The sequence below is a fragment of the Hyperolius riggenbachi genome, chromosome 3, assembly GCF_040937935.1.
Source record: "Hyperolius riggenbachi isolate aHypRig1 chromosome 3, aHypRig1.pri, whole genome shotgun sequence".
Classification (NCBI taxonomy): Eukaryota; Metazoa; Chordata; class Amphibia; order Anura; family Hyperoliidae; genus Hyperolius; species Hyperolius riggenbachi.
The window spans coordinates 76,845,711-76,867,156 of NC_090648.1; the positions used below are offsets into that span (position 1 = coordinate 76,845,711).

Sequence of the window (21,446 nt, forward strand, 5' to 3'; positions counted from 1 at the left end):
CGCTGACCGGCAGAGAGCAGGGCTATGGGAAGATGGCACCCAAAGCCCTGCACTGGAGACACAAATAGTCTCCAGTGCAGGGCTTCGGACGTCATCTTCCCATAGTCCTGCAGGCTCAGGTGAGCTGCGGTCTGCAGGCAGTGAATTGGCACGGCCAGTTCACCACCTGGGGGGTCCCACAATCAGGCGGGGGTGGGTGCCGTCCCCCACTAGTGGCAGCGCCACCCCCTACACAGAGCCACAGGTGACTGGGCGCCCCTGTCTCTGTGCACAATTCATGTACAGCTTCATATGTATCAACCTCTTTGTCATGACCAGGTGCACCTATGGGCTGCAGCTGCCCAAGGCCTGGGCCTTTGCGGTCTTCCCAGAAATCCAGTCCTGCTCCAACACTAGAACACTGACAGTGAATACTGATATGGTGAGAAAATCTAACCCAACCTACAACTTTTTCCCTTCTGAGCTGAAGTCAGTTTAGCTGGTGCCCATGGAGTGTTGCGTGCTTATCTTTGTAACATGCAGAATTCTATCTTGTAAGTATGGCATAAATATCCTCATTGCTGCCATGTACATGATTCATGGGCGCCCATGGCAAGATGTTCAGGAATTCATGCCACAAAAAAAGTACAACTGTCATTGTAAATCAAGTGCCAGCCTACGCAATTAACCAGAGGGTGAGCTTGTAAACCTTGCGAGCCAGAGGAAAATCTTTCACTCTATAAATTAATTACAAGGTTGGAAAAACATCCCTCCCTGGAACCATCATTTCACTTGTCTCCCTTTCCAGGAATTCCTGAGCATTCAGCGTACATGTCTACATTTCTCATTCTGTCCTAATATAGATTTACTGTCTAAATGCCAGACAAGTGCCGAAAATCACCGTGTAATACAACAGTATGCTTGGGAAGAATGATTACATGATTTTATACATAGTCAGAAGAAGTCACTGATAATGACTTTGTATGTTGTGTATTCCGTGCACAAGTGCAGTAATAGGGTGGAAGAGGGAGGGTTGTGTTGCCAATCAGGATCTTTTTGCTTAGCACAATGACTCATAATTAGGCTGTCATTTAGCACTGTCCAATTATCATATTATTTGCCCAGGTTGTGTTGTTTACCTGAAGAGGGGAGAAAGGAAAGGGCACTGAACTGTTTATGGTGGTTGTGCTGCATTGCCGGGCTAGCTAATCTCTAGACTGGCTAGACAGAATTACAAATATTTAGGCAAATAAGAGATTTAAAGTGTACCTGAGATGGAGATACAAAAAAGAAATATTCATACCTGGGGCTTCCTCCAGCCCCCTCCGGCCTGATTGCTCCCTCGTTGTTCTCAGTCGCTGCCTGGTTCGTCTACATCTGGCCCCAGTAAGTCATCCAGTCGGGGCCAGTTGGCATAGGCACAGTCTGACCCCACTCGCTCCCTTATCTCACTCCCGATGCCGGGAGCGTTCTGTGCCTGCGCTCCCAGTGGTGGGAGCAAGCCAAGGGAGTGCACCTGGATGCGCATGCGCAGTTGGCCCTGAACCAGATAACTTTCTGAGGTGTTGTGCAGGTGGCATCTCCACCTGCAACAAGTGGTTGGGTGCCCCCCATGCAACCCACCTTTGCGAGTACTTTTTTCCTTTATCACATATTGTTTAAACTTGCGACATATTGTGCTATTTGGACTCCTGTTGTCTCTTTGCTTCCCTTTCAAGGTGTCAAGCCACCCACTTCTTAGTCTGCTGTGGGTAAGGCACTCTTGAAATGGAGGTGGGGAGGAGAGGTAGGTCATCCCTTGGCTTCAAAGCCACACCCCCTCTGCTGGCTTCAGCAAGACTGTGGTTTTCAGCAAGAGGTGGCGAGGCCCTGCTGTGCTTCTGCCAGCATTTCATACAGATGAACACCTTCAGCACCATGGAAAGCTGCTCGTACTGAACAAGAACTGAACAAGAACAAAGCCAAACCACATAATGGGGTATGTTCACAAAGCTACATTAATGTGCAGAGGAGGGTACATCAATTTTACAGGATGTTACACAAATGATGTGATGCACATGTTAACATGTGCTATGCTTGTGCAATGTGCATTACCCGAATAGCATAACGTTACCCAAGCAATGCATGCACTGTGTGTATAGCATGAATTATGCAAAGTGTATACCATGCATTACATAGTTTATTGCATGGGCTCCCATGTTACCAAAAGCCCAAGTTACTACGGTGAATCAAGCCTTAGTGCAATCTTCTGTAAGGTCTGGTGACTAATAGTAGTTTATGCACTAGTTATTGCAGCCTGACTGAAGTACAGTGTATCAGGACTATGGCTTCTCCTGCAATGCATGAATTCTGGGAAATATATTCTGGCATCTATTAGGGTTCTATTAGACCTTCCAATTCAAAAATGTAATCGAATTGGAAGAGAATCGGTGCCAGAACATGGCCGACCAATCAATGTTTCGATTGATTTCTGGCTGAAATCGGTTGAATGGATTGATTGGGAATGGCGGAAAAATCTCTTTCAAAAGGGCTCGATAGGGTGCATTGCAGTAATAGCGTTTGATATCCATAAAACCAATGGACCCCATTTGGTGTCCCCCTAGGTGTGCCCTTCCTTCCAATTGTACCAATGCTCAGTGTTAAAGTCTCACCACCCCATTGGCGCAATTCCCGGCCTCCTCCAGTGTCACTGTGAGCGCCTGTTCCATGTGGCACTAGGGAGTGTTGTGATGTCACATCATGTGCCGAGTCATGTGGTACAGGCGCTCATTGTGATGCTGCACATTGGAGGAGGGAAGATTAAGTTTGATCAGAGAGGGATCTATCTAATGGTTGATCTGGCTATACATCGAGTGATGATTACCTGATTAACCCACCCGGCAACTGAATCCAGAAAGGAGAAGAAGCAAGTTGTGTCGCACCTCTAGGCTCCATTGTCCCAGAAACAGGTCTTCTGACCTATTATATTTATCTTCCGCTATCATCCTGATTGCTCTTAGAATTTGTCTTGATCAGCTTTGCGATTCGTGAGACTTTCATGGATTTACACTTCAGCTATTCCCCTCTGGGTATGACTAAGATGATGGCCATTCTTTAAAGTCCGGCATATAAACAATCATGCTGTGCCCTCCCAGCTCTATTCTCTGGGAATTTCCTATTCGTGTCATTCTGTTCTCTCTCCGGGATTGTGGTGGGTGACCTTCTGCCACTGTCCCCGCTGTCACCTCTTATTTCTCAGTTCTGTGTCAGGGAAAAATTCTGTTTCATGGAGCCTGTCTGTTTTCAGTAGTGTTTCTCGCAGAGCAGATCAGCGATCAGCCACCCTTATATGCATGAAGTGACCATTGAAGCTGACCAGTAGACCAGATACTTGACAAGCGCCCCTGTGGGTGGGAAGGACAGTGAAGATATTGCATGGATAAGAACAAAAAGATCAGGCGCACCTCGGTAATTTGGGTGCAGGGATAACCGCTAGTAGAATATTTGTGAAGTTACTGATATTCTACTATTCGCCAATACAATAGTAGAATATCAGTAATTTTTACCAATACTTAACTATTGCTAAACGTAACCCTATTCTCTCTTCAATCCTCCCTCTATTGGTGCCTAACCGACCTCTCTTCCCCCCCGCCACAATGTCTGCCAATATAAGCGTTGCATTTGTTGCTCAATCGCCCTCCACCATCTGTGCTGTGTAAAATCAACATGGTGCCTACGTAGAATACATCAGATAAGGGAGCCAGGAGAAAAGAGTGCGGGGTTTAGATTACAGTTTAAAACATTGTCTATAACAATATTTTATTGTTTCTTCGTTATTATCTGTGAAAGAACAATAAATATGTAAAAAAAATAAGTAATAAAAATGGGCGCTGGGTGAAGCCGAAATCGCAAAATATCCATAACAATGAAAATGAAAATTTATTTACAGTAAGCATAGTAAAACATTGGTAAATATTACCTTTATTCTACGACTACTAAATCTAACCCTTCTCTCACACAGAACCCTCCCTCTATCGATGCCTAACCCTAAGACCTCTCTCTACTGACTAACCCTAAGACCTCCTTCTACTGATGCCTATTGCCTAACCCTAAGATCTCCTTCTACTGATGCCTAATCCTAAACTCCCCCTCCTGGTGCCTAACCCTAAAACCCCACTTCCTGACACCTAACACTAAAAATCCCTTCCTGATGCCTAACCCTAAAAACCCCTTTCTCCTCTGCAAATAATGTTAATACAAAAAGCAATACATTTCGAAATGATAATTTAAGTAATTGTTTTTCACTTCACTAAAACAAATTTCAAAATGCACTATGTCCCTGATCAGTGTGATGCATCTTTCCTGAGTTAGGGGGTGTTGAATAAGGGGTGTCCACTCCTTGTAGAATGATGTTCCCCGCTTTACTGGAATCATTGTCACCTTGCCTGCTTGCTTTACGCGCTGGGCTGTGGGCTCGGTCCTCGCTTTGCTCTGACATCTTTTATTCTAACTCCATGTTGACTTGGATACTGGACATTTCACACCAGGATCCTCTCTCACTCACTTAACTTGCTGGGGTTTGGGCTGGAAATTTAGGTAGCAAGGTTAGTGCTGCTGGCAGCCATGTTCAGTGGACACCCCTCATTCAACACCTCGCAACTCATGAACCATCGCACCAACACGAGGGATAGTGCAAATGAAAGCCAAGATTCCTGGCTATATATATATATATATATATATATACTGTGGAGGAAATAATTATTTGACCCCTCACTGATTTTGTAAGTTTGTCCAATGACAAAGAAATGAAAAGTCTCAGAACAGTATCATTTCAATGGTAGGTTTATTTTAACAGTGGCAGATAGCACATCAAAAGGAAAATCGAAAAAATAACCTTAAATAAAAGATAGCAACTGATTTGCATTTCATTGAGTGAAATAAGTTTTTGAACCCCCTACCAACCATTAAGAGTTCTGGCTCCCACAGAATGGTTAGACACTTCTACTCAATTAGTCACCCTCATTAACCACCTTAGCGGTATGGACGAGCTCAGCTCGTCCATCACCGCCGGTGGCTGCCGCTCAGGCCCTGCTGGGCCTATTTGCTCGCTGTAAAAAGCAGCACACGCAGCCGGCACTTTGCCAGCCGCGTGTGCTGCCCGATCGCCGCCGCAGCGCGGCGATTCGCCGCGTGCAGCGGCGAAAGAGGGTCCCCCCAGCCGCCCGAGCCCTGCGCAGCCGGAACAAACAGTTCCGGCCAGCGCCGAGGGCTGGATCGGAGGCGGCTGACGTCAGGACGTCGGCTGACGTCCATGACGTCACTCCGCTCGTCGCCATGGCGACGAGCAAAACGAAGCAAGGAAGGCCGCTCATTGCGGCCTTCCTTGTTACTGCGGATCGCCGGAGGCGATCAGAAATATGGGTTAGGAGCGCCCTCTAGTGGGCTTTCATGCAGCCAACTTTCAGTTGGCTGCATGAAATCGTTTTTTTTTTATTAAAAAAAAACCCTCCCGCAGCTGCCCTGGCGATCTTAATAGAACGCCAGGGTGGTTAAGGACACCTGTCTTAACTAGTCACCTGTATAAAAGAGACCTGTCCACAGAATCAATCAATCAAGCAGACTCCAAACTCTCCAACATGTGAAAGACCAAAGAGCTGTCCAAGGATGTCAGAGACAAAATTGTAGACCTGCACAAGGATGGAATGGGCTACAAAACCATTAGCAAGAAGCTGGGAGAGAAGGTGACAACTGCTGGTGCGATTGTTCGAAAATGGAAGGAGCACAAAATGACCATCAATCGACCTCTCTCTGGGGCTCCACGCAAGATCTCACCTCGTGGGGTGTCAATGGTTCTGAGAAAGGTGAAAAAGCATCCTAGAACTACATGGGAGGAGTTAGTGAATGACCTCAAATTAGCAGGGACCACAGTCACCAAGAAAACCATTGGAAACACATTACACCGCAATGGATTAAAATCCTGCAGGGCTCGCAAGGTCCCCCTGCTCAAGAAGGCACATGTGCAGGCCCGGCTGAAGTTTGCCAATGAACACCTGAATGATTCTGTGAGTGACTGGGAGAAGGTGCTGTGGTCTGATGAGACCAAAATAGAGCTCTTTGGCATTAACTCAACTCGCTGTGTTTGGAGGAAGAAAAATGCTGCCTTTGTCCCCCAAAACACCGTCCCCACCGTCAAGCATGGGGGTGGAAACATTTTGCTTTGGGGGTGTTTTTCTGCTAAGGGCACAGGACAACTTAATCGCATTAACGGGAAAATGGACGGAGCCATGTATCGTGAAATCCTGAACGACAACCTCCTTCCCTCTGCCAGGAAACTGAAAATGGGTCGTTGGATGGGTGTTCCAGCACGACAATGACCCAAAACATACAGCAAAGGCAACAAAGGAGTGGCTCAAGAAGAAGCACATTAAGGTCATGGAGTGGCCTAGTCAGTCTCCGGACCTTAATCCAATAGAAAACCTATGGAGGGAGCTCAAGCTCAGAGTTGCACAGAGACAGCCTCGAAACCTTAGGGATTTAGAGATGATCTGCAAAGAGGAGTGGACCAACATTCCTCCTAAAATGTGTGCAAACTTGGTCATCAATTACAAGAAACGTTTGACCTCTGTGCTTGCAAACAAGGGTTTTTCCACTAAGTATTATGTCTTTTATTGTTAGAGGGTTCAAAAACTTATTTCACTCAATGAAATGCAAATCAGTTGCTATCTTTTATTTAAGTTTATTTTTTCGATTTTCCTTTTGATGTGCTATCTGCCACTGTTAAAATAAACCTACCATTGAAATGATACTGTTCTGAGACTTTTCATTTCTTTGTCATTGGACAAACTTACAAAATCAGTGAGGTGTCAAATAATTATTTCCTCCACTGTATATATATATATATATATATATATATATATATATATATATATATATATATATAAATATATATATATATATATATATAAATATATATATATATATATATATATATATATATATACATATATATATACTGTATCTCTCTCTCTCTCTCTCTCTCTCTCTCTCTCTCTCTCTCTCTCTCTCTCTCTCTCTCTCTCTCTCTCTCTCTCTCTATATATATATATATATATATATATATATATATATATATATTCCAATATCATTTAAAGAAACACTGAAGTCTCCGAAAATGCAATTTTTATTACAAAAACCTGTTCAACATTGTTTCCCTAACTAAAACGCCGCATCCTCACGGCTGAACACTAACTAAATCCCCCCAAACTCCCCTTGCAAAATCCACAACTTTTTTGGTCATGGATTTTGCTGCCCTGTGTGCTTCCGTGAGAGGCAGAGCTTTCAGCTGCAGCTCTGCCTCTACACGCATCTATCAGCGCGTATCTCCGCCTCCGCCCGCCCCTCTCTGTGAAGGAAGACTGAGAGGGGCGGGCGGAGGCGGAGATACGCACTGATAGACGTGTGGAGAGGCAGAGCTGCGGCTGAAAGCTCTGTCTGCCTCTCACAGAATCGCTCCTCGCAGAGTGCCCCGGGGAGTTTGGGGGGATTTAGTTAGATTTCAGCCGCGGGGTTGCAGCGTTTTAGTTAGGGCAATAATGTTGAACAGGTGTTAGCAATAAAAAGCTGAATTTTCGGAGACTTCAGAGTCTCTTTAAGTTAGGACAAGTCAAATACAGTAGATGGTATAATACTTAAGTACCATCAGCATTTATTGATTAATTACCCGCTGGGCACTGCTATAGCAGCAATTAGTTGTGGTCTATGTGGTGCCCATTTTTACTGAAGAGCCGCAGGTGCACAAATTACCTGCTTTGAGATCAGGAATATGCAACACAGAAGCAGACAGCAATATTGAGTAACAAGTCTCTCTTTCTCGATTTGAATAAGAAATATTACTGCTATATTTCTACTTCATGTGAACAGGGCCGGATTTAAGGAAAGGCCGCAAAGGAACGAGCCTTAAAGAGAATCTGTACTCTAAAATTTTTACAGCAAAAAACATACCATTCTATTCATTATGTTCTCCTGGGCCCCTCTGTGCTGTTTCTGCCATTCTCTGCTGCAAACCTGGCTTGTAATTAACAGTTTTAGGCAGTGTTTACAAACAAACTAACCAGCTTGTGATAGGCTCACATAAGCAGAGTGTGTGAGTCATACAGAGCCTGCAGGGGGCCTGGAGGGGGTGTGTATAGCTTCTACCAATCACAAGCAGCCCTGCCCATTCCACACATTCCAGCCTTAGCCCGACTGTGCTGACAGAAGAAAACAGATTAGATCATATAACAGAGATAACACAGCCACTGTGCAATTAGGAAAGGCTGCAGTAAGCCAGAGTACATTAGAACAGGCAAAGGAACTTATAGGATAGAAGAACTAAGGCTGAAAATTTTGTTACAGAGTCTCTTTAAGCGGCTGCAACCCACAGGGGCACCTGGATGTAAAATAGGGGTTGCTAGATATGAGAAGACTGCAAATAGAGATCAACAAATGAAAAAAGGAAACTGATGAACAAGGGAGCTGTACATGAAGGAAATGGGCTACAGTACATGGATGTAAGCCATGGAAGAGGGGGCTGCACATGGAATGAAAGGGGCACTGCGCACATGAAGGGCAAGCCCCAATATACTTAACCTGGGGTGGAAAAAGTTTAAATCTGGCCTTTCCTGTTACTGTTCCATAGCCAAGGAAGAGAGCACCAGTGCCAGAGATAGGTTAGGAGGCAATCTCAACTGTATATGTTTTAGAGACATGAAGAACTGATACTGTCTTGAATTAGATAACTTGCCATGGTATATAAAAATGATTATTACTCTCATCAAATGTGCACTAAAACACAACTCTGATGGGCATTCCTTGAGCAAATGTAGCTGCCTTAACCCATTCTGTGTCTCCTTGGATCTTTTGTAGAAGTGATCATTGCTGTACATTACCATGGCCATACTAGCTATTGTCCACTGCTGCAAAATATATAAATATTGTCCACTTCTGAAATTGTGACCATAGTTCACTTGTGTTTTAATCATTATCCACTAATGTTGGTGGATCACCTGCACAAACGCATGTGCCAATGGCTAAACCCATAACCAATAAACTAAGGTCAGCTGGGTTGAGATGACCAATCAGAAGCAATTTAGTATATGCGCATGTGCAAAGACGAACATGTGTTCACAGACTCGTGTTTGCTTTGGGATTGGTGCATTATCAAATGGGTTTTCTTGTGAATGAGCAGGTGCGTATTTCTGCTTAAACCACAACACACCATGGCCCTTATTCAGTTCACTTTTTATCCAACGTTTTCTCCTGGAGATCATTTTTCATCTTCTGCTTAAGATCACTTTTCAGTGCTGAAAAAGTGGCAAAAAGTAGGTGAAAACATACTGTCAAAATTATTTTTAGTATTTTCTTGCTTGCTGGTGGCTTAAAAGGCATTTAATCGGCAAAGTGTGAAAGTATCGCCTAGGAGAAATCTTTGGAGAAAAAGTGAATTGAATAAAGGTCCCATGTTCGCCCATTACCGTTCTCCACTACTCAAACTATTGTGACTACTGTTCACTACTGTACTGTTACCATGGTAACCACTGCCCACCACTGTAATCTTAACAGTGCTTATTTCTGTAACCATTATGACAAACATTCAATTCAGTTGCAAACATTCCCTTGTAATGCAGGCATAGTAACCATTTCACAATCCCAAACCTTCAATAACCATTGTCCACATCTGTCACCCGGCCATGGCACAATCTGCATGGAGTTTGTACTGTATGTTCTCTGCATGGGTTACCTCTCGACACTCCAGTTTCATCCCAAAAACATACAGATAAGTTAATTTGCTTCCCTCTAAATTGGCCCTAGACTATGATACATGCACCATACATACATAGACATATGACTATGGTGGGGATTAGATTGTGAACCCCTCTTAGGGACAGTTAAGTGACAAGACAATATACTCTGTACAGCGCTGCCAAAGATGTTGGTGCTCATAAACACTAAATAATAATCAGCTTTGCCCACATTGAGTAATCACGATTTCACCTACAATGCAATCGTTCTAGTGGAACCATTGCTACAAATAAGCAATAACCTGTTGAAACTATTTTACAAATGCGATTTTTTGTGCATTGGAGCACTATTTTTTGTGCAATTGTTGTTATTCACTGTGTGATTGCAATTTCCCAACAATAGGGGGAGGAGTTTTATGCATACATTGCAAAGTCCCGTTGCTTTAGGTGTACTCCCATAAGCTTAAACCTAAATGCAGGAAAACAACAGCAAGCACTATATTTGCGTTGAGACTGAAATTGCATTAAGTCAAATTGCATCAAGTCATATCGCGGTACTGGGAACAGTGCTCTGTCGTTAGGTTTGGAATGCGGCCAGTGGAAGACGTCTTTTACGCCGGCCGCGCAGGATACATTATGATTAGTGGAAATGATGTATTGGAAGGGGAACCATTGGAAAATTTTTACAATGGACAAACATTGACAAAAAAAATTATAAGTGAATATTGTAAAATACAAGTAATGTTAATCATTGAGTTACATCTAGAAAAGTTCCTCTTAGTTCCTTAAGAATGATTGGTGGTGACCAAACAATGTCGTGGTGACCTATCTAGTGAGATCCCCTCTACTCACAATTACCACAATTGAGGGAGGTGTGGTGACCAATGGAGTCCAAGGACCTTCCAGAGGAAGCAAAAAGTGAGACAGGGTCACCGGGAGCCATAGTATATCGAGGCTCTGGACCACTCAACAGCATAAGATGTGCAGGATACTCACAAAAGTGGTTTGCAAGACCGGCAACCATAGTATATTCACCAATGAGGAAAACCTGTCCTCACTCGGGTTCTAGTCTCTTCAACAGCACAGTTCACACCCCAAACAAATTGAGTATGGGTGTTCAAAGGAACCCAAAAAACATGACCTGTACCCCAAGATCGGGGGGCTGGTAAGGTAAGGGATATTACTGGCATGGATGAGGTGCCCCAAAAAGATAGGTGTATGAGTGTAGAAACAGTATATAGAAATGGCTTACCTATGTAAAGAAAGGGGTGAAAATAATAATAATATGTATTAGAAAGCAGACATTTGATTGATAACGCATTTAATCACATGTTTGCAGTCCGCTTCCTCAGATCAGTACAAAAAGTGTCTGAAAACCAGCGTTTATGGGCAGGGAGGCGCAGACAGTTGAGTAATTGCGAGGATCAAAGCAAAAGTCTGTTTAGCACTGTCTAGACACTTTTGCTAAAAAAACTAAACTTTTGTCACGTATGATGATTATACTGCCATTTTTTAAACCTTGTTTATTTTTGGGGGGATGCATTTGAACACTTTGCCACAGGCAGAATAAGAACCAATATTTTTAGCTGCTTCAGCTTCTACAGACAAATGATTAAAAGCTGGGACAAAGGACAAATATGTATTCAGGACACTTATCACCCTTTTCTATTTACCGAAGGTCCAAATATTTGTTTTCAAGACGTTCTCACACTTGGCCATGTCTATGTTAGATGTACAAGTGCAGCCCAAACTTGTGGTGAGGAAAGTGACCCCGGCGCATATGAACAAGGCACCCTATTACAGTGCTTGTCTGGGGCCTGCATTTTGCTGGGGTCTCCATGGAGACAGAGGGTACAGGCCTCTTGCCAGCCCCAGTCTGAAATTCACTCAGCAGTTTTGCTTAGCAACGTGGTGGAATTCAAGCACATTTTGAGAAGTGCTCAGTCATGCAACATGCTCAGTGACATATTTCACAAATAGAAGTATGCCAGTCACGCTGAGGACTCTGTGGTGTTATTAGCACTGCCAGTGCCAAGAATAATACACATACTCACAGATCAGACACAGTTTATCAAGCTAAGGCGGATAAACTGGGCCCCTGTTTATTGTAAATCAGGGACTTGTCTGCTGCAAATCAGCCTGCTTTTTCCTTATTGACTTACTTTTGTACTGTTGCACCTATTGCTGTTATCATTATTATGTGTTTAGAACGCCCTGACACAATATCAGGAGAGCATTAGGGTTCATTGCACAGTTTACATCATTAAAGGGAACCTGAACCGAGTAAAATTATTTAAAATAAACACATGATGTACCTGCAAATGAATATTACATACTTACCTCGCCATCAGTTCCTCTCAGAAGCTCATTTTCTTCTTGCAACCATTCCTTCCATTTCTGACAAGATTTTTCAGGAACTGAAATATATCGGTTGCTTTCAGTTGCAACTGAAAGGACAACTGATGTGCAAGGTAATGTCCATGTTTTAATATGGCTCATGTGGGCGATATTTCAGTTTAACAGTGTGCTGACCTGAAAGCTGTTACAGGGTCATCGCCATTTTTAAAATGGAGGGCCGAGAATTCCATCGATCACAGTGAACACACAAGATGTGGTAGAGGAGAAAGAGATTGGTGAGTACTGAGTAGACTATACGGGAGGTAAGTATGACACATGTATGTTTATTTTGACTTTTAATTTTCAGTTCAGGTTTGCTTTAACTGCCATTTTGGGCCTCGGTACACTAAGCATTACTAAATGCGGTAAATGCGGTAATGAGGAAAACAGCTGATTTCACCAGTTAAATGTCAATTTACTAAGGTTGTTACCACATGGAAAAGTAAAATTACCAAAGTGAAGTGAATTACCAACTTGTGTGGTAAATACCTCAAGAAATATCAATTCACAAAGATTAGCATATGGGGTAAAGCAAGTGAGATGTTCGGTATTTTATCTCCAAGCTGTCGGTAACTGACAACAAGGGCCCATTTCCACTAGCCGCATTGCGAGGCGATGATCGCATCACACCGCATCACATACACCCGCGGTTGTCATACTTCCGGTTGTCATGCGATGCGACTCAGTATTACCGCAATGGGAATCGGATGCGTCCCTGACACAGGTGTTCAGCCACACCAGGATTCGCTCTCTTCCTGAGAGAACTACTCAGGTCGGATTATATGCACTGAATAGTCAACGCAAAATAATTCTCTGGGAAGCACATAGTGTACTGGACCGATAACCTAAGGTACCTGAGTGATGTGCTGCAAAAGACTGGCTTGTGTTTTTTAATTGTTCATTTTGATTTTGGGACAAACAATAGGTTTGCTCCCTGTAGAGAATTTTCTCAACTTCAAGTTTATTTTCGAGACAACATAGTGGCAAGTTTATGCTTTGTTACCTGTTTTCTGTACATAGTGGCAATAGATTGTACAAAATACTGGTGTTGATGGATGTAGTGGCCAGGGGTGTTGATAGGATTCTAAGAGATCCAGGGTGCTTTTGGGCACTCCAGCTGAAAAATGGGTGTGGCTATGCACAAAAATGTGGGTGTGGCCTTTAAGGGTGTGGCTGTGATGCCCCCATAAATGCATCACTCAGTATGCCCACATAGAGGCACCATAGTACCCAGCACCCCCCCCCCCCATTGCCATGTGCTGTGGTGCCATACTGGGGGCTATGGTGCTTCTATGGGGCATGCTGGGTGCTGTGTAGTGCCATGCTGGATGCTGTGGTGCCTCTGTGGGGCATGCTGGGTACTGTGTGGTGCCATGCTGGATGCTGTGGTGCCTCTACTCTGCCTGGGGGACATCTGGGGCACCCCAGAATAGATCCGGGACATGTGCCACTGATCTTTGGGGCTAGCAATGCCCCTGGTAGTGGCTGATGCTGGGCCCAGGTGGCCCCTCTACTACAAGGGCCCAGTTGCGAGCTCATCCTCTGCCACTGCTATTCATGGCCACTGCTCCCTAGTTCTAGGTCAAAACTAGTTAGTGAAACCACAGAAGGAGCACAAGAGCCAAAACAGTCACAGCCACATTTCTATCCTGAGAGATGTGCTGAACACCTGCTCATGGCCCCCATTATCTGATATTATCAGTCAGACAATAGCATCAAACACTGACAACATCAATGCTTCTCCTGGAAAGTGGAAATTCTTTACATATTATGAACTGATCAAAAATCTGCCAAGTCCTTGCCGTCAGCTAAATTACCTGCAGCACATGGTTGCACTGCAGTCATGGCTAATTTAAGTGGATTTGTCACTTTGTAACACATGTAATGCTGGAAGGGAGAAGCATGGGGGGTGGGTGACTACATTACATACATTTCCTTTACCTTGTTTCAGTGCATTCTTCAGTTCATAGCTCCCAACTGTCCCTCTTTGGGAGCCCTGTCCCTCTGTTGCTCTTTCCTCCTCATTTGTCCCTCTTTCAGGACTTTGTCCCTCTTTCTAGGTAAATAGATATATATTTCTCTACTAAAAAAGTGTTTTTGCATTGACTCTAAATTTTATTCTCATCCTTTAAATTGATATACTACTAATTTTAAATTATGAAGGAAAATGAACCAGGATAGAAAGGACCAGTGTGGTTTGAATTATAAAACAACATATTTTTCTTATGAAATCTTTATGTATGCGTGACTAGGGGCGTGGTCAGGGGTTTGGCAAGGGTGTGTCCCTCTTTCTCATCTTAAAAAGTTGGGAGGTATGCAGTTGTGATTTTTTTTTTTTAAGTGTAAAAAGGGAGAGTCCCTGGTGAATTTTTATTGCTGTAAAGACTATGCTGAAAGAATACAAAACACTATTTAGGCTTGTTGTAGAGAGCTATAGAGCTATATAAAACTTAACTTTTAATAAAACATTTACAACTTCAGGTGCAGCTTGTATTGCTTATATGGTTTACTTAACATGTGACATAGGAGGTAAATATATGTCAGCACACCCTATTAGGATTAGAAAAAGAGAGAACACCAAGAGCCTAATATAGTGTAGTATGTACTGGTAAGGTATAATTGATAGAGTAATAATATTAATTTAATACTCACAAACCAGGGTTACCAAGTAGGCAACCACTGTCAAAGCAGGTGGGGAGATTGTCCTGACCCCACTCAGGATTAAAAAGTCGCTCTCTGTAGTTGAAGAAGGAAGGGTACAACCCTCCACCAAGGGTGAACTTGATGTAGATCAGTGTTTCTCAACATTTTATTGGTATGTACCCCTTATAAAAGCTTGTACTCGCCAAGTACCCCCTAGCATAGTAAACCTTATCACAAGTACCCCTTGACAAATAAATATTTAATCGCAGTACATAATAATTGGTTGTAAACAATTTTCAAGCATTTACTATCGCTTTTAATTAGCTAAAATACTAATTTGGTGTTGTCTATGTAGGATTTATCATTTTCTAAAACTCTAAATTTGTTATACTTGGATAAGTATATCAAGCATGAGTACCCCCTGGAACCATCAGAAGTACCCCTTGGGGTACGCGTACCGCATGTTGAGAACCTAGGATGTAGATAATAGGATAACAGAGGTGCCAATAGGATAAAAAACACTAAAAGAACTTAAAAACCCATCTTGGTAATAGAGGAGGCAGTGGTGGACTCACCCCCTCCAAGCAGAACACACAACTGTGGATTTTCAGTCAAAACAATTTTATTGGATACTCCAAATAAAGTGCAACGCGTTTCATGGGATACAAACCCGCTTCATCAGGCAATAACAGATAGGAGTAAACAGCACACTGCCTCTGAAGACGCTACTGAAGCGAAACGGACGTTAGGCGGGCCGTTCTTACCACCATGCCCCACAACCTTTACTAACCACAACGGGTATGTGCACTCTACATGTTTGTACTGCATGAATACTTTTTGAATACTTTTTGCATATTGAAAGAGCCGCTGGCAATAAAGCTCTTTTTAAAGCTAGAAGCAGTGCCGGATCTTCATATATCTGTTTGGTGAATCACTTGCAATAACTTATCTGACAGTTTTGACAGGTTTTGGACTAGTCCATTTCCTCATGGGGAATTCTTAGGGGTTTTTTTTATGTTGAAAAGCACTTACTGAATGGCAGTCCAATTGCCAGAAAAGTGTGCAAATGACCAGGGAGGCCAGCCAGCATCTTTGTATTGATTTTTTCCAGGGATTGCTTTCGTAAAAAATACAGGAAATACTGAGAATCCCCCATGAGTAGATAGACTAGTCCAAAATCAGATCTCTCAGATTTTCACTGCCTACTCTACAAGTCAATGCTTTTGGCCTGTTCGACAACTTTTATTGTAGTGCATCCAAGGTGATATGATGAGACAAATGTGTATGTTCAGTGCCAACTGGCAAACATATTAATACCTAGCCTTTCTACCTGAAAGAGTTAACCTTCAGGTATGCGAGTGACAGTTTTTTTTGTCAGACCCTTGTCGGATTATAGTGTAACCCTCACTAATAAGGAGTTAAAGACATAAAAATCTTTCCTGGAAGAGAATAGCTTCTGAGAGCAGGGGATAGATCAAAAAAGGTCAACAGTTCGTGTATTTTAGCTCTGGGACACATAAAGGCTGTGTCATTTAAACATGAAATAAAACCATAACATATATAGTAGGAGGATAGATGCAATTATTTATCTCATCGGTTTATTTTAACCTTGGGTTCACTTTAAATCTGTCAGTGAGCTATTCTCCCCAATATAAACCACTGATACACATTTAATTTTCCTATAGATTGAAATTCTGATCAGCAAAAGCAGCAATTACGGTCAAAGTTCAGACACATTTCTGTCGATTGAGTGTGGTGAGCTGTTAAATCGATTGCTGCTTCCTAAACAGTTTCCAGTCAAGGAACGTGAAGCCAGCCACTTTATACCAATGAATGACTAGCGTTAGTTTAAAGCGGAACTGAACTCAGAACTTTCTTTCTGCTCTAAAAGATAAGCAACAGCAAAATAACTTTTAAAACATTTCTAAATAACAGCTTACAGAACCCCTGTAATAAATCTGCAGTGTGTCTACTTCATGCTTTCATGGCAGCAGAGAAAAAGTTAACATCCTTTGTATACAAATTAGTTGTGTCTGCCTAGAACTGCCACATTTCTGTGCTGACACAGCTGAGAGCTCAAATTACACTTGTGATTACTTGCAGATGGGGGGATAAGACAGGCTCTTCTCTCAAAACACAAACAAGGTAGATTCATTTGTGTTTGCATAGGGTCCTGTGCATGAGTTCAGGTCCACCTTAAAATTACTAAATGCAGAGGGTAAGCACCATAGTGAAGCAAGGAGAACTTGACAGTGGCATCATCTTTCATATCCTTGCACTGTGTGTGTCCCTTGCAGACTGATGCCCTCCATCCAGTTATCTAGCGCTGTCATATTGTAACATGGCTCCTGTGGTGGCCCCTCCCCTGACATCCTCTCTGTCCATCTCTCCCCACGGCCGGGCTTCTTTGGACGATCTCTCGTATTGCGGCCAGCGGGAATTACATTCAGGAATGTGCAGCTGCATACATATTTCACATTGAAATCGTTATTTCCGCTGCCATTATATTAGACCGTAACAGGTATCTGTTGTCATCCTGTTCGTGTCAGCTTGCGCAGTTATTGTTGCTAGGCAGCAGTACACACCATATTGCGCATCTACAAGAGATGGGAAACTAAGGTGGCCACTAATGATCCAATCTTTTTCATCCAATCTCACCATTTCTATCTAATATAAGGGAACTACTTAAATTATCCATTCAATATATTCACTCAATTTACCTGTATACTACATAGATTTGGTAAAATTGGATGAAAAGGATTGTATCGTTAGTGGACACCTGTAGAAGCTGCACTGAGCTTTCTGATGGGGTCTTAGTATTCAGCAGTGTACTGCTGTGAGGGTGATTTATTCAAGAAGCTTTGCAATGAACAGTACTAAAGTAAAGCTGTGCTAAGTTTCACAATCTCACACAGCATTGTGTTTGATTTAATGTAAGTGCTTAGTTTGGATACAGTGAGGAAGGGTTAGTGTTAAAGGGGAACTGAAGTGAGAGGTATATGGAGGCTGCCATGTGTATTTCCTTTTAAGCAATACCAGTTGCCTGGCAGCCCTGCTGATCCTCTGCCTCTAATACTATTAGCCATAGCCCCTGAACAAGCATGCAGCAGATCAGGTGTTTCAGACTTTAAATTCAGATCTGACAAGACTAGCTGCATGCTTGTTTCTGGTGTTATTCAGATACTACTGCAGAGAAATAGACCAGCTGGGCTGCCAGGCAACTGGTATTGATTAAAAGGAAATAAATATGGCAGCCTCCGTATACCTCTTACTTCAGTTCCCCTTTAAATCAAACCTGAAGCAGGAAAAAAACATATTATATAATAATTTTATGTGTAGTATGGATAATGAATAGAACATTAGTAGCAAAGAAAAAAAGTCTCATACATCTATTTTCAGTTATACAACTTTATTTTTTTGAATAACTGTATCATTCTGTCATACTTGCAGTAAGCATACTCTGTATTTTAAGCTAAAAAAATAAAGTAGAGATTATGACCTTTTGAACTTTCCTGCAGCAAAACCTTATTGCAAGCTGTCTCTCACTATTATTTCTTGGCTGTTGAAGTGCTTCAGAAAACAGGAATGTATTTGACCGAGTTGGATGGAATAGCTCAGAGAAGCTTTTTTTTGCATAGATAATAATTTAAGTTTGTTTTAACTCTTCCTGTACTGCAAAACAACATAACACTCTTTTCTTTGCCACTAATGGTCTATTTCTTAGTAATTCATTATCTCATAAGTTTTGTTTTCGCTTCAGGTTTGCTTTAAGACTGAATAGCTGGCTGCATCCCCACTAGGGAGATTACCCCTCACATCCTGTCATGTGACACCCAGAGCTCATCTGAGCATCCCATTCTGCCCCTCACATCCTGTCATGTGACACCCAGAGCTCATCTGAGCATCCCATTCTGCCCCTCACATCCTGTCATGTGACACCCAGAGCTCATCTGAGCATCCCATTCTGCCCCTCACATCCTGTCATGTGACACCCAGAGCTCATCTGAGCATCCCATTCTGCCCCTCACATCCTGTCATGTGACACCCAGAGCTCATCTGAGCACCCCATTCTGTCCCTCACATCCTGTCATGTGACACCCAGAGCTCATCTGAGCATCCCATTCTGCCCCTCACATCCTGTCATGTGACACCCAGAGCTCATCTGAGCATCCCATTCCGCCCCTCACATCCTGTCATGTGACACCCAGAGCTCATCTGAGCATCCCATTCTGCCCCTCACATCCTGTCATGTGACACCCAGAGCTCATCTGAGCATCCCATTCTGCCCCTCACATCCTGTCATGTGACACCCAGAGCTCATCTGAGCATCCCATTCTGCTCTCTAATGAAGAACTCACTGAGGTGCCCTTAACTCTGTCCCCATCTCTAGGATGTATGGAAAATGCCCTCCAATCATGGTTTTTGTGCTCCACTGCATACATTTGTTTATAGTGCAGTTGTTCCTTCCCCCTTTGTGTTATGGCCAATTCTCATGGGCAGCTGCGTTTTGCCAATACTAATCGCTATTTTGCAACCGAGCAGAAAAGCATTTGGCATCGGATCCTGTTTTTCTGTCATGTTTTGGGCCCCCACGGGGACACAAAACCACTGAACGCAACCGCCACTGGACGCTACATGCAGCGCCTTGAGAATTTCTATCCACCAGGATCCTGTAATAGATAGCGGAGATGCCGCCGCAGCGGTGAGCGGCATGGCGGCTGTCTCCGCGTCTCAGCCGGCGGCCTTCGCCGCGCAGTTACATGGTGGAGTTTTGCCTGGTCCTTCAGTTGCACATAGACTGAGGGCTACGCGCGCGCCAGGCGACAGGACCTTTATGCGAATAGAAGGGGAGTCAGCTGATCGTCCGGTCAGCTGACTACAGCAGTGCTCCTGATTGGCTGAGTGACTGGGGCGGTGCTGTGGGTATATATAGGACCTGCCTGTCAGTAGCTCCTCGTCTGCTGTTGCAAATGCTAGGTGTTAGCACTCAGACCTTAGTCAGATCCCAAAGTGTGCTAGAACCAGCAGGAGCTGGGGATCCACACTTAGTCAGATTCTGTTGATAGCTAAATTACTAATTGCATTGTATTATTTGTTATGTCCTTCTGCTAGCCTTGACTACTCTTCTGCTTTCTGATTCTGTGCTACTGCCTATCTGATCCTGTTGCCGACTCAGCCTGAACACTACTCTGATTTAAGCCTTCTGTCTTTGTACCATATCTGTCCGTTTGTTGCCGAATCTGCTTGTCTGACTCTCCTGCCCTCACCAGTGAGCCAAGTCCCTGGTGAGGGATTCTCTGTACAGCTTAATCAGCTGCTCCTTAGGTGACCAGTAGCTGCAGTACAGTCTTAATCACCTGCTCCTCAGGTGACCAGTAGCTGCAGTACAGTCTTAGGGCCTTTTTCCACTAGCCTGCGATTTGCGATTTGCTTCTGATCGCAAATCGCAAGGTACATTAAACTAATGGAATCTGCAGCAGCAATTTCCATTAGTGCGATCCGATTGCGATGCGATTTTGGTCAAAGCGCAATCATCGTCCTGCCGCATTTTGTATGCATTTGAGCTGGACTATAATGAATATAGTAGCTCAATCGCAATCGCATGGTGGAAATTGAAACGCGATTGCGATCGCGATCGGAATTCGCATTTCATAGTGGAAAAGAGCCCTATTAATCACCTTCTCCTCAGGTGACCAGTAGCTGCTGTACAGTCTTAATCTATGCTCCTCAGGTGACTAGTAACTACGGTACTGTCCTCGTCACCTGCTCCTCAGGTGATTAGGAGCTGCAGTACAGTCTTGATCTCCTGCCCCTCAGGTGATCACCTGCTGCAGTACAGTCTGAATCACCCGCTCCACAGGTGATCAGTATACGTTGTCTTACTGTGCACCACCCGCTCATCGGGTGGACTGATTACTAGTTCATCTGCATCTCCAGCTTGCTGGAGTTCTGATCCCAGTGTTCTATAGAGATGTCTCCCTCTACCAGCTTCTCTGGGGGAGTTGGTATCTCTATCTGTATTACTGTTGCACCAAACACCTATCTTTACATCTGGTTGTCCTGTGTCTCGCTATACTAGCATTATTCGTGATTCTGCAGATCACCACAATATCAGGTATAGTATCTGTATTATTGGTGATACTGCAGATCACCAATAATCAGAAAATATGTTCTTGCTGACACCAATTGTTACAGATCCTTATGCAATCACCAGCAAACCACAGTAAATGCATTGAGATGAACACTCCCATTCATCTCAATACGGGACACACATGTCTGACCTGAGAGTAAATGGCTAGCATGGCCTGCGTCAACAGGCCCTAAGGCCCGCTTCACATACCCTTTTACAGTCAAAAGGATCCGGTTAGCGTATCCGGTCTCCGCTTCACCGGTTCCGGATGGCTCTGTCAGTGGCCCGGTTCACATAGTGAAAACGGATCTGATCAATGATTGATCGGATCCGTTTTTAATCAGCAAATACATACCTAATCTTCAAATACATACCTAGGCTTCCTCTTCTTCCGCTGTGACTACACTGCGCATCATGTGACTAGTCCAGGCATGGGGAAACTCGGCCCTCCAGCTGTTACGGAACTACAAGTCCCACAATGCATTTGCTTTTATGAGTCATGACTGTGGTTGTCAGACTCCTGCAATGTATTGTGAGAC

At 43.5% G+C, this 21,446-nt stretch overlaps 1 protein-coding gene across 3 annotated transcripts in view; it reads right to left on the bottom strand.

The window, feature by feature from the left end:
• The window catches only part of COL5A3 (collagen type V alpha 3 chain), a 340,614-nt gene that overhangs the window by 304,008 nt on the left and 15,160 nt on the right, over window positions 1-21,446 (bottom strand). The window contains exon 1 of one of the 3 annotated variants that reach the window (XM_068274409.1): window positions 11,411-11,521. The exons of the other annotated variants lie outside the window; for them this stretch is intronic. Coding sequence (XP_068130510.1) covers window positions 11,411-11,456 — 46 coding nt within the window. The 5' untranslated portion in view covers window positions 11,457-11,521. Of the gene's footprint in view, window positions 1-11,410; window positions 11,522-21,446 lie in introns of those variants that run through there. 3 annotated transcript variants of the gene reach the window in all.